Source organism: Stegostoma tigrinum, chromosome 23 (assembly GCF_030684315.1).
Source record: "Stegostoma tigrinum isolate sSteTig4 chromosome 23, sSteTig4.hap1, whole genome shotgun sequence".
NCBI lineage: Eukaryota > Metazoa > Chordata > Chondrichthyes > Orectolobiformes > Stegostomatidae > Stegostoma > Stegostoma tigrinum.
The window spans coordinates 35759061-35772739 of NC_081376.1; the positions used below are offsets into that span (position 1 = coordinate 35759061).

Consider the following 13679-nt stretch of genomic DNA (forward strand, 5'->3'; position numbering starts at 1 on the left):
CCCCCCCCACTCTTCTCCCCCCCCCCCCACTCTTCTCCCCCCCCCCCACTCTTCTCCCCCCCCCCCACTCTTCTCCCCCCCCCCACTCTTCTCCCCCCCCCCACTCTTCTCCCCCCCCCCCCACTCTTCTCCCCCCCCCCCACTCTTCTCCCCCCCCCCCACTCTTCTCCCCCCCCCCACTCTTCTCCCCCCCCACTCTTCTCCCCCCCCCCACTCTTCTCCCCCCCCCCACTCTTCTCCCCCCCCCCACTCTTCTCCCCCCCCCCCACTCTTCTCCCCCCCCCCACTCTTCTCCCCCCCCCCCCTCTTCTCCCCCCCCCCCTCTTCTCCCCCCCCCCCACTCTTCTCCCCCCCCCCACTCTTCTCCCCCCCCCCCTCTTCTCCCCCCCCCCTCCCCCCCCCTCTTCTCCCCCCCCCCCCCTCTTCTCCCCCCCCCCCCTCTTCTCCCCCCCCCTCTCTCCCCCCCCCCTCTTCTCCCCCCCCTCTCCCCCCCCCTCTTCTCCCCCCCCCCTCTTCTCCCCCCCCCCCTCTTCTCCCCCCCCCCCACTCTTCTCCCCCCCCCTCTCTCCCCCCCACTCTTCCCCCCCCCCCTCTCTCCCCCCCCCCACTCTTCTCCCCCCCCCCCCACTCTTCTCCCCCCCCCCCACTCTTCTCCCCCCCCCCCACTCTTCTCCCCCCCCCCCACTCTTCTCCCCCCCCCCCTCTCCCCCCCCACTCTTCTCCCCCCCCCCCACTCTTCTCCCCCCCCCCACTCTTCTCCCCCCCCCCCACTCTTCTCCCCCCCCCCCACTCTTCTCCCCCCCCCCACTCTTCTCCCCCCCCCCCCACTCTTCTCCCCCCCCCCCACTCTTCTCCCCCCCCCCACTCTTCTCCCCCCCCCCCACTCTTCTCCCCCCCCCCACTCTTCTCCCCCCCCCCACTCTTCTCCCCCCCCCCACTCTTCTCCCCCCCCCACTCTTCTCCCCCCCCCCACTCTTCTCCCCCCCCCCACTCTCTTCTCCCCCCCCCACTCTTCTCCCCCCCCCCCACTCTTCTCCCCCCCCCCACTCTTCTCCCCCCCCCCACTCTTCTCCCCCCCCCCACTCTTCTCCCCCCCCCCACTCTTCTCCCCCCCCCCACTCTTCTCCCCCCCCCCACTCTTCTCCCCCCCCCCCACTCTTCTCTCCCCCCCCCACTCTTCTCTCCCCCCCCCACTCTTCTCTCCCCCCCCCACTCTTCTCTCCCCCCCCCCACTCTTCTCTCCCCCCCCCCACTCTTCTCTCCCCCCCCACTCTTCTCTCCCCCCCCCCCACTCTTCTCTCCCCCCCCCCCACTCTTCTCTCCCCCCCCCCACTCTTCTCTCCCCCCCCCCACTCTTCTCTCCCCCCCCCCCACTCTTCTCTCCCCCCCCCCCACTCTTCTCTCCCCCCCCCCACTCTTCTCTCCCCCCCCCCACTCTTCTCTCCCCCCCCCCACTCTTCTCTCCCCCCCCCACTCTTCTCTCCCCCCCCCCCCACTCTTCTCTCCCCCCCCCACTCTTCTCTCCCCCCCCCCACTCTTCTCTCCCCCCCACTCTTCTCTCCCCCCCCCCCACTCTTCTCTCCCCCCCCCCCACTCTTCTCTCCCCCCCCCCCACTCTTCTCTCCCCCCCCCCCACTCTTCTCTCCCCCCCCCCCACTCTTCTCTCCCCCCCCCCACTCTTCTCTCCCCCCCCCCACTCTTCTCTCCCCCCCCCCACTCTTCTCCCCCCCCCACTCTTCTCCCCCCCCCACTCTTCTCCCCCCCCCCACTCTCTTCCTTCCCCCCCGCACTCTTTCTCCCCCCCCCGCGTGCGCGCGCGCTCTCTCTCTCTCCCCCTTGCGCCCTCGCTCTCTCTCTCTCTTCCCCTCGCTCGCTCTCTCTCCCTCCCTCTCTCTCTCTCTCTCTCTCTTCCCCCCCCCCCCCCCCGTCACCCATGCCAGCTTCACTCCCACCCTCTCCCATCCCTCAGTCCGTCTTCCTGTCCACCTCACCCGTTCTCTCGCGCCTGCACCTCTTTCTCCCCCACCCCACTCTTAATGCAGGATTTTACAGAGAAGCTGGGAGAGCTGCATTATTACAAATATTTATTGAAACTCATTTATTTTCAGGTCTCCTGTGCCTGCTTTAAATAATGCTGGCCTAAGTAATCTCTTCCACATCTGTCTGTGAAACTTCCTCACCCAAAATGGCATTTGTAGCAACACCAGGGGCTGTGGTGGACCAGACTACGTTAATGAAGAAGTACCTTCAGTTTGTGGCTGCTCTGACGGATAGCAACACACGTGAGTTATTCAATTTTCTTGGAGGCCCTGGTTAATGTTTCCACAGTAAAGTAAAAGAATAAGGAAAGAACTTGGAACGGGAATGGGAGGATTGGGTTCATTCAACACTGTTCGCTTAGATCATAGCTAGTTTGTTATAACCACTTCTACCTTGATTTGGTAACAGTCAGTTTAACGCCAATCTCACCAGCTTTTTCATTGCTTTGGGATATTCTAAAATGCTTTACAGTCAATTCTGTGTTTTAATGTAGGAAATGCAGCAGCCAGCTTGTGCATATGAACTTAGACCTGAGTGTTACTTCAGCAATAGTCAGTGAGTAAAAATGTCATAGTTGCACAAGATCATACGACTCATCAAGAGAGAGCAAACTGATGGTGGTTTACTCTGAGAGTCATCCCACCTCAGGGGAGGTTGAGAAGGAGAGTCCTTCATGGTAATCTCAGCCAGTGTTGGAATTGAACCTGCACTTTTGGAATCTCTGCACAAACCAGCTGTCCAGGTTAGTGATAAGTCACTCTGGGATAATGTACACTTAACGAAATGTGTGAATAATAAAAGACAGGATCAGTGTTGCATTTTTAAAACAGATGTTGGAGCATAGAGTAATCTCCTCTAAATTGAAGTGAGTGGATAGCAGCAGTCACCTATCTGATTACTGCTTTCTTTGTAAAACAGGCTGTAGGAAACTTGGTTATACTGGAAAAATGACACTTGAAACTTTGATGTGCTAAGAAAAAAATGTAGTTTTTTTTGTATAATTTATAAAATTATACTTTGGGATTCATTGCCTGAAAGGGTGCTAGAAGTGGGAACTCTTGGCAAAGCTCTTCTGTACTTGGTACTTACCTTGCCTGATAGCTGGATCAGTTATGGACTTATTGATAGAGATACATTACTTCGACTAATCAGTATCTGTCATTATTGGGCAATGTATTTACCAGGAGGATAAGCAAGGTGAATGGTGACCTTTCTGGTCTCTTATTTCCTGTACCCCAATGTAGTTAATTGTTAATGGTTTTCTGAAATGGCCAAGCAGACCACCTTATCAGAATTAAACTGTTCTACTAAATGGTCCAACGTAACTCACTAAGATTACCATGTCCATCTTGTGGTAATGAGGGGATGGGAAATAAATGAGTGGCAACAGCCACCAGGAATTATGGGTTTAAAAAAACCAAAGTAACTGCAGAATCTGGAAATCAGAAACAAAAACTGAAATTGCTGGCAGAGTTTAGTAGGTCTGGCAGCATTTGTGGAGAGTGATCAGAGTTAACGTTTCTGGCTCAGTGACCCTTCTTCAGAACTGATAGTAGTTAGGAAAAAGTTACTGTTTTTTCATGCAGATGGTGGGGTTGGGGGAGGGGTAAGGAGTAAACGAGAGATGGCGTTGGAGCCGAAAGACAGTGTTACTTGTCAGAAACTTCGCTTTCTCTTCACTCTGCCTTTGGGCTGTATCTTCACATATTGTCATATTGTATACTCCTTAGCACCCCCCCCCCCCCCCCCCACACCCTCCTGTCTTCTGCATAAAAAATGCTTTCTCGTAGCTACCATCAATTCTGAAGAAGGGTCACCGGACCTGAAATGTTAACGTTGATTCTCTCCACAGGAATTATAGGTAGTCTGTTATTTAGAATGTTTTTGGCATTTTGACCTTAGTTTGTATTTTGTAAAGTGGTGTGTTATGTTGTGAGTGGCAGTCATTGCTGCCAGTCCAGGATGATGAACAGAGGAGTGCTGTTGCATTGTGCGCGATACTGGATTGTAGACTCACTCTTTACTGTATTGAAGATCACCTTCCTGGAATTGATCATATTAAGTTTGATTATTGACAATGTTTAAGATTGTGGAAGAATTGAAAGTGCTATTTCTTTTAGGAATACATCAGATTAATCAATTAATTTTCCTTGACTGTGAAGTAGTTTGAGAATGTCTGAATTCCTGTTCATGTAGGATTTTTGGAATAAGAGATGTCATCTCCTCAGTCTACAGTTGAAGCCTAACCACTTGTTCCACATAAAAGCACAACATGCTACCTGTGCGTCCCTGAGCTCAGCTTTATCCCCGGCCCATTTTTTTCAATGTTGCACGTTCGTGAATTAGAGAGGATGACTAAAATGTTGGCTCTGACCTGTTGCAATATGATATGCTGACAACTTTAGGCTTTGTGTTTAAGTGTTCTCCTGGGTCCTACCACACTCCATTGTCAGTACAGCTAGATTTTCTGTGCTTCCTTCCATCTCTGCTGTCCTACAGTTACAATTTATACCGCCTTCACATATCTGTTATGTCTTTTATTTAACCTTGTCTTTGCCTCATTGTGGCTTGCAAAATTATTAAATTATCTCCTGGTCATCAGTTAAACTCTATATCAAACATTATTTTGTCTCCATCAATCCAGTTTGACTGTACATCCAGATAATTATTTTCTAAATATCCAGTGAACACATCCTTTGTAATAGAATCTTGTATTTACCCAATTACTGATATCAGACTAACATGTCTGTAGTTCCTGGTTTTCTCTTGTTGCTTCTTTAAATAGTGGGGATACATTTATAACCTTGCAATATTCGTACATAATTAGTAAATTCTTGAATAATACTAAAGCATCTGCTGTCCCTGTAGCCATCTATTTTAAAGTGTAGGGTTAAGGACATTGGGTTCTGGGTTTTTTTTAAACTCTCAATCACATTAATTTCTCAAATTTCACATTTTACCACTTTTTCTCTTAACTGGTTCTAATTTATTTGGTTCTACGCTCTTTTTTGACCCTTTATTAATATCAAGAGATGACTTATCGCTTCCTCTGAAGTCAGAGTCAGCATTTATTTAGCTTCTCTGTCACTGTTTTATTTCTTAGTACCTATGCCTGGAATAGTCTCACATTTCCTCTAATAATCTTTGCCTTTTTACATAAGTGTAGATTTTTTTTGTTGTTTGTATTTATGTTTCATGCTGTTTTACATTAATATTCTATTCTCTGTCTCTCTAACAGTCTGTTGGCCCTCCTTTGCTGAATTCTCCCATGCCTTTGGCTTACAGTTTTCTTTGGCAGCTTTAAAATTCACTTCCTCTGGTCTAATACTATCTTTCACTTCCCTTGTTCACCATGACACACACTTTTCCCAGTTGGTATTTTGCCTTTTAGGAATGTCAGTTTTTAAGAAAAAAGCAAACCATCCATTCTTTCAATGCTAGGCATTAACTATCTGCCGTCAAGCTTTTTACTGTATTTTTGCAATTCACCACAGGCAACCTCAGATCTTTGTAATTGCCCTTTTTTTTAGAATTAGGACACTAGTTTCAGGTTGAACTACATCTTTTTCAAATTTAATTGAAACTTCTATCAATGTATGATCACTGTTCCCCAAAAGGTTCTTTTACAAAAATATTATAAATGGGCCATTTCTCATTGGAAGTTCCAGATCTAGTGTAATGCCAGATCTTGCAAACAGTTACCTTTTGTTAATGTTGTATCAGAGATAACGGGAACTGCAGATGCTGGAGAATCCAAGATAATAAAGTGTGAAGCTGGATGAACACAACAGGCCAAGCAGCATCTCAGGAGCACAGAAGCTTCTGTGCTCCTGAGATGCTGCTTGGCCTGCTGTGTTCATCCAGCTTCACACTTTATTATCTTTGTTAATGTGGTGATTTTGAATACATGTTTTAACCTTCCCTTTTAATACCTCTGCTCAAATTAATGTTGGGCCCAAAATTAGATCTACAACTACAGTTGAAGCCTAACCACATATTTAGGAAGACTTGAATTTAATATTTGTTTCATACTTTCTGCCTGTAATTCTAAAACCCACAATCCTATGGACATTTTTAAAATGGCATATGGGAAAGGAATTAAAAAATTAGTGACTTTGATTCCAGTTGGAAAATAGGAAGATGATGTTCTGAACTTTGTTGCTTCATTTATGAAAAGTTGAAAGCTGTTGATCCTAATTAGCAGAATGAGTTATAATTTGAGCAGAAGCAAAATGATGGAGACAAATTGCTAGAGCCCTCTCAAATGTTTTAGAAGGTAGCTCTGCTTGCTTGTGTGAATGCATCTGTGTGTGAGTAAGTGAGTACTTAGTGTGTGAGCTGGTGTGATTGTGATGCTACCTTCTGCTTTGGGCAATGTTAGTAAAACTGATAAGATCTGATTGCTTCTGTCAGACCATTACTTCAGGAGCAAAGCTGACTTTTTGATTTTCAGTCCTAAGTAATTTCTTCTTTTTTGCAGCTGATGAGACCAAACTGAAAATGATGCAGGAAGTCAGTGAAAATTTTGAAGTAAGTTTCTAGCATTGGTGGTGTTCTTGACTGTGAAGTTGAAAGTGTCTTCTTTGTGATACTTCTGAATTTAACATATTGTTATGACAGTTTGAAAGACCTGGATAAAGTGAGGAAACAACCTAGAGTAGTAGAGTTCAATAGGATGACATGGTATTTGTAGCAAGAAATTCACTGTTTAACTCAACTGGGCATTGTCATGTTGGTGTTCCATGCAAGCTTTTTCCACCTCCTCTTCTAGTTCCATACATATGCCCCTCATGTTCTCCTAGTTTTAGAGTCTTGCAGCATAGAAACAGGCCTTTTGGCCAACCATGTCTGTGCTGACGAACAAACACCGGCCTATCCTAATTCCATTTACCTGCACTAGGTCTGTACCCTACTATGGCCTGGCATTTTAAATGCACACCTAGGTGCTTCTTAAGTTTTGCAAGAGTACTTACCTCCACCACCCTCTCAGACAGCATGTTCCGTATATTGCCATCTGGGTGGAAAAAAAATGTCCTCAGATCTTCTCTACATCACTTTCCTGTTTTAAGCTTGTGCTGTCTAGTCTTACACATGCCTGCCATCAGGAAGAGATTCTCACGATCTACTCTGTCTCTCATAATTTTGTATACCTCAATCAGATCCCTTCTTAGCCTCCTCTAGGCATTTGACAGTTCTCCTGGGGCCAGAGCAGTATTAAATATCTCTGCCAGGGCCCCAGCAATCTCCTCCCTTGTCTCCCACAGCAACCTAGAATACATTTCTCCAGGCCCTCAGGACTTGTGTACCTTTATGCCTGCTAAAATGTCTAATACCACCTCCTTACTAATCTTATGTTTGAAAACATCACCATCCCAACTGAAATCTCTGGCTACAGTTTCTTTCTCCATTGTATATACAGATGAGAAATGTTAATTTAAGACCTCACTCATCAGCTTCTGGCTCCATGCGCACATTTCCTTTTTGGTCTCCAATAGTCCCAGTCTTTCCCTGTTAATTTACCTATAAAATGCTTTGAGATTTTCCTTAATCCTACCTGCCAAAGACACTTCATGGCCCCTCTTTGCCCTCTTAATTTTTTTTTTTAAGTACTTCTCCCACACATTCTACAGTCCTGAAGTTCCTCTCCTATTTTTAATGCTCTGTACCCAACATATGCTTCCTTTTCTTTCTTTATGAAGCTCTCAATAAACATTGGCATTCAGGGTTCCCTGGAGTTGCTGCCCTTGCCTTTCACTGTTGGAGGAACACACTGGCCCTGAGCTCTCACTGTACTGCTTTGAAAAAAACTCTCACTTTCCACATAGAGCCTTACTTGCAAGTAGCTGCTCCCAGTCTATGTTTGCTATTGTCCTGTCTATTGATATTGCTGTTGAACTTCCCTGGTTTAGACATACCTTCTAAATGAATTATGGCAGTTTACATCAGTAGTCACTTGGATAGCGAGTTCAATGTTCTAATCCCTTTCTGGCCAGGAAGTTTTGATTGAATTCCCCTTTGGATTTATTTATGTAGCTGCCATTGTGTATGCTGTTCTGCAGGTGTTAGTTAAGGTCATCCTTAAACTTAGTTGTCTGTTACTTCTATGAGTTATATATCTTGAGAATACAGTTTTGGATGTTCAAAGTTTAACAAGCAATTGATACTTATACATACGTTATGATGTTGTATGTTCTGCCAGAGTGAAATTTAAACACAGAAATAGTGGAAGTAATTTATTTGCAAATTAATATTCTTTGTTTAAAGTAATGGTATTGTGCTCATTCATTTTCTTCATCAAAGTTGATGAAATTGAGAATCTTGGTATCACGCTTTGAATAGTTATAATCTTAGGATTATTATTCTTGACGTTTCTTTCTCCTCTATAATATAAACAATACCTGTAACATCCCTTGTTTGTAGAATGTTACAACTTCACCTCAGTACTCAACTTTCCTGGAACACATCATTCCTCGTTTTCTCACATTCCTGCAAGATGGAGAAGTGCAATTTCTGCAGGAAAAATCTGCCCAGGTATGTGGTGGAAATGCCTTGCAGGATTTTTCCACCCCCATTACTTACTTTGCACAGATTGAATATTCAGCTATGCTTTGTATTAAATCATTTTTGTTTATTATGGATATTTAACACAACAATCAAATGTTTTTTCCAACAAGGAATTTATTTCCCTTCTCACCATGTTATACATGAGTTCTCCTGGGCAAAGAAAAACTGTGTAAAGGTAATGCACTTGCTGTAATTTAAAGTTTGCTGAGGTTTCTTTACTTTAGGCCACCAGCTGTGAGCTAATAGTTTCTGTGTGGTAATTATTAGGCTTTCTCAACTATGGAGAACCATCTGTAGGCAGAATTCATAAACATAAGCTCACCAATTGGTAGGGTGGTAAACAATCATTTTTATGAACTAGATTTTGGCAGTAAGTCTTGAAACATTTAACGAGCTTGTTTAGAATTTAAGCTTCATTGTGTAGGTTTTGACGAAACTCCTTTTTAGGTTCCAACAGTTTTAATACACAAGTTGTAAGCCTGAAGTTGTACTTAGGTTTAAGTAAGGACAAGGCAGTTGTTTTGTGCTTTTCTGTGGTAATTAAACATTGGCAGTAAAACTGCAAAGTTGATGGATGTATTAAATCTCATGTTTTTCTTTGTCAAGAAACTTCATGTTTCCTTTTATCCCTAGTTTTAACAGCATCAAAAATTGAAGCAGTAGAGTTTGTAATTTACCTTGCCTCTGCATGTATTTATCAAGGTTGTACTTTGGTGTAATACTTGTTGACCTTGGAGAGCCCATAATCTGTGTAGTTCTTGAAGATAAACAATGCTGATCTGTAAACAGGAGACAGAAGATTTTTGGGAAATGACCATGTTGGGAAGGGTTTGGAAAATGAACTAGTGTTTTTACTGAGTAAATTATGACCTGCAGTATGCTTCTTGAAAGGCAAGAAGCAGGCTTAACAGTAATTTTTGAAAGGGATCTGAATCGTATTCAGGGACAGAAAAATGTAGGGTTGGGAGAGCAAGCATGTGTGATTAATTGGACAGCTCTTTCAAAGAAGGTGCCAAGTCAGTGAATGAAATAACAGCCTCCTAAGTTAGGACCATCACCTTTGAACTGTTACAGCTTATTTTGTCTGGCACACTCATGAAAATAGTGGAGCATTGAGTGCCAGGCTGCTAAGACCACATTTGGAGTGGTTAATTAGTACCTTCTTACTGCAGATTTTTGTGGTTTCTCCATGTAAATCTTTATCTGCACAATAAACCTGTTTATTTTACAACCAAAACATTCACAAATTATGTTTCTATAAAATTAATTTTTTACAAGATCCAACTGTTTTCTACATTCAGTTTTAGTTTGTATACATTTTGTGGGATGTGGGCATTGCTGGCTGGCCTGCATTTCTTGCCCATCCCTAGTTGACCTTGGAAAGGTGTTGGTGAGATGCCTTCTTGAATCGCTGCACTCCTCCTGCTGTGGGTTGACTCACAATGCTATTAGAGAGGGAATTCCAGGATTTTAACCCAGCGACAGTGAAGGAACAGTGATATGCTCCCAAGTCAGGATGGTGAGTGACTTGAAGGGGAACTCTGAGGTGGTGGTGTTCCCAGATATTTGCTGCCCTTGTCCTTCAAGAAGGAAGTGGTCATGGGTTTGGAAGGTACTGTCTGAGGATCTATGGTGAATTTCTGCAGTCCATCTTGTAGATAGTACACATTGCTGCTACTGAGCATCGGTGGGGGGAAAGAATGCTTGTGGGTGTAGCACCAATCAAGCAGACTGCTTTGTTCTGGATGGTGTCAAGCTTCTTGAGTGTTGTTGGAGCTGCACTCATCCAGGCAAGTGGGGACTATTCCATCACACTCCTGACTTGTGCCTTGTAGATGGTGGACAGGCTTTGAGGAGGCAGTTACTCGCTGCAGTGTTCCCAACTCCTGGCCTGCTGTTGGCCATCCAGTTAATGTGGTGAGTCTTGTTGAGTTTTTGTAGGAGTTGCTTTAAGTTCTGTGGTGAAGAAGTTTCTTTTATGTGCAACTGACCTTCCTGAACTGATTCATTTTTAGCAGCCAACAATCTGCACATGCTGTCAAATTATTATCACACCAAGCCATTGATAATACGAAGTAAGCGCAGGAATAGACCATTCAGCTCATCAAGCCTTCTCTACCATTTAAGATGGTCATGACTAATCTAATTGTGGTCTTAACTCCCTTTTATATTTCTGCCACATAACTCTTCATTTCCTTGGTCATTCAAAAGTCTGTCTAACTTAGCCTTGAATATATTCAATGACTCCTCCTTCATTGCTGTCTGAGAAAGAATTCCAAGGACTAGTGACTGTCAGAGGTAATTTTGCATCAACATTAAGTAGTTAATCTCTTACTTATAAACTCTGCCTCCTAGTTCTCTATTTTCCCCCATGTGAGAAAATGTCCTCTCAGCATCTATTCTGCCTGACCCCCTCAGAATCTAGTGTTTCGGTAAAATCACTTTTACATTCATCTAAATGCTAAGGCATATACGCCCATCCTGTTCCACCTTCCTTCATAAGAAGACCATTTCATCCTAGGAATCAAAGCTTGGTGGATTTATGAGGATGTTACCAGGACTGAACAGTTGCGGTTATGAATAAAAATTGGATGGACAGGGGTTGTCTTCCTCAGAAGGGGATGCTAGGGGGAGATTTGATTGATGTGCAGAAGATTGTCAGGGACCTAGATAGAGTGAATGGGATGGAACTATTTTCCCTTAACAAGAGAGCCACTGACTAGGGGGTATAGATTTAAAGTGACTAGTGGAAAGATTAGACAGAAGACGAGGAAATTTTTTTTATAGTCAGAGGTTGCCAGAGTTTGTAACTCTCAGCTTGATAGGCCACTAGAGGCAGAAACCCTCAACTCACTTAGAGTATCTGAATGTGCACCTGAAATCCAGGGACATGGACCAAGTGTTAAGAAAATGGGAGTAGACTAAGAGGCCAGTTTCTCGAACAGCAGAAGTGATGGGGAGAGTGACTTCCTTCTATGCTGTAAATGTTTCTACATTTTCTAAATATTTTAAAGGAGAATGTGCAGATTGTGAGGAGGATCAGAGCAGTGAAAGTGCATGAATTTCTCCTCATGAGACCCAGCAATATGATGGTTTGAGTGGCCTTTTTCTGTGCTGTTTCAGATTTTGTGATTCTGTTCTTTGCACTGCTTTCCATCATAAATAAATAAGGAGACCAAAACTGCAGACAGTATTGTAGGTATATACTCAACAATAGTAGTAACAATTTATTCGCAATTTTCTGGCAATTGTTCTTTGAAAGAATCAGTCAATTCATGTTGTAATATTTTGTTTTCTATTAAGTGTGTTTGTGTACAGTGAAACCAATGTTCTTTGCTATATGGTGAAACTTCTTTTGAAAATTGCACGTTTCTAGCAAGTTCGGAAGCTTGTCCTTGAAATCATCCACAGAATTCCAACAAATGAGCATTTGCGTTCCCACACAAAAAATATTTTGTCAGTGATGTTTCGGTTTTTGGAGGTAAGATTTCTTTTTTTTCATTTTGTGTATGTTTAACCTCTGGCAGTAACTGAAAAACCTATTTGTAACCAAGGATGTTGTATCTAAAGTTTATCTTTTGATTCAGGGATTGTTTTTGAAATATTGGTGTCAGCTGTAAAGTGCACTTTCAGTTCATACATGACCAAATCCTATCTGTGAACGTAAAAGAAAATTAGCTGGAGGAAGCTTTTTAGCCCCTTGAACCTGCTGCCTTAAAGACAGACAGTTTTGCTCAAACATAATGCTCTGATGGACTTGTCGAGAGGTTCTATCCCCTTGTGGAGGAAACTTGCACTAGGAGTTTCAGTTTCACAAAAAAAGTGTTTCCCCATTGTAGACCAGCAAGATTTTTTTTTCTGATGGTCATTGGTGGTGACATTATTCTTCTCAGTGAAGAGTGGAGAGTAGGTAATTGATGTTTCATGACTGAAACAGGTTTGACAGGGGAGTGGAGGGTGATGGGAAACAGGACATGGGAAGTAGGCAGAGAAGTAGAATCGGGGCCGTTACAAATTAGCTATGATCTCGGTGATTGGAAGCAATAAGCCAGGCAGACTAAATTACTTATTCCTCTGGTTTCTTCATGGCTTATCTACGTAAACTCCACCTTTTCTGAATCATCCCCATTATCAATTATTTCCCTTGGAACCCAAAAATTCAATGACCTGTCTTCGCTATACTCGGACACAGCAACTAAGTATCTAGCTTTACTGGGGTAGAGAATTCCAAAAATTCGCAACCCTGAATCAAATCATCTTTCCTCATCTTGTTCTTAAGAGGCAGGCCCCTTTTAATGTTGAGAGTATTATTTCTAGACTGTCCAGCAAGGAGGACCGTCTTCCCAAAATCTATCTTAACCTTCTTAAAATTTTCATGTTTGTTAGATCACCTCTCATTCTTCCTAATTCTAGGAAATATAGGCCTAGTCAACTCAAATAATCCTCTCACCTCATGAGTTTTAAATAAGAAGGAAGCTGAGGGTGGATAGAGATTGACTCTTCTTTTGGGTAATGGCATCGAAATGAAGGTAATTTATCAAATTTGAACTCAGTTGATAAAGAAACAAAAGTCCGTGAAGAGTAATTTCATGAAATATGGATTGTTAGCTCAAAGTTGAGAATTCAAAATTATGTACAAGAAAAGAAATTACATTTTTATTATGCCTTTCATATTCTTGGGATGTCCCAAGGGTTTGTTTTTTGCTGATGAAATACTTTTGAAGTCACTATTATAATGTGGGAAATGCGTCAGCCATTTCATGGACAACACCTTGTTACAAACAGTGATGTATATCCAGGTAATCTATTCTTTTGACTGAGGAATAAGTATTGACCAGGACACTGAAAATATCCCCCCCCCCCAACCCTGTCTTAAAAAATGGTCTCATAGATCGGTTATGTTCATCTCAGGGATACTTGGCAGCTTTGGTTTAATGGCTCATTGAGCTGTGGCATCTCAGACCGTGCAGCGTTCCCTTAGTGTTGTGAAAAAAGATCCATTTATATTGGACTTTGCATGACCACCAGATGTCTCGAGTGCTTTATGACTAGTAAGAGATGTAAGCAGCACATTT

At 43.7% G+C, this 13679-nt stretch overlaps 1 protein-coding gene across 4 annotated transcripts in view; it reads left to right on the forward strand.

Moving 5' to 3' along the window:
• Positions 1-2105: 2105 nt before the first annotated feature.
• trrap (transformation/transcription domain-associated protein) overlaps positions 2106-13679 on the forward strand; it is a 225520-nt gene continuing 213946 nt past the window's right edge. For all 4 annotated transcript variants that reach the window (XM_059654068.1, XM_059654070.1, XM_059654069.1 and 1 more), the window contains exons 1-4: positions 2106-2282; positions 6521-6570; positions 8461-8571; positions 11981-12085. In XM_059654068.1, the coding sequence (XP_059510051.1) occupies positions 2186-2282; positions 6521-6570; positions 8461-8571; positions 11981-12085 (363 nt within the window). In that variant the 5' untranslated portion in view covers positions 2106-2185. The remainder of the gene's footprint in view (positions 2283-6520; positions 6571-8460; positions 8572-11980; positions 12086-13679) is intronic.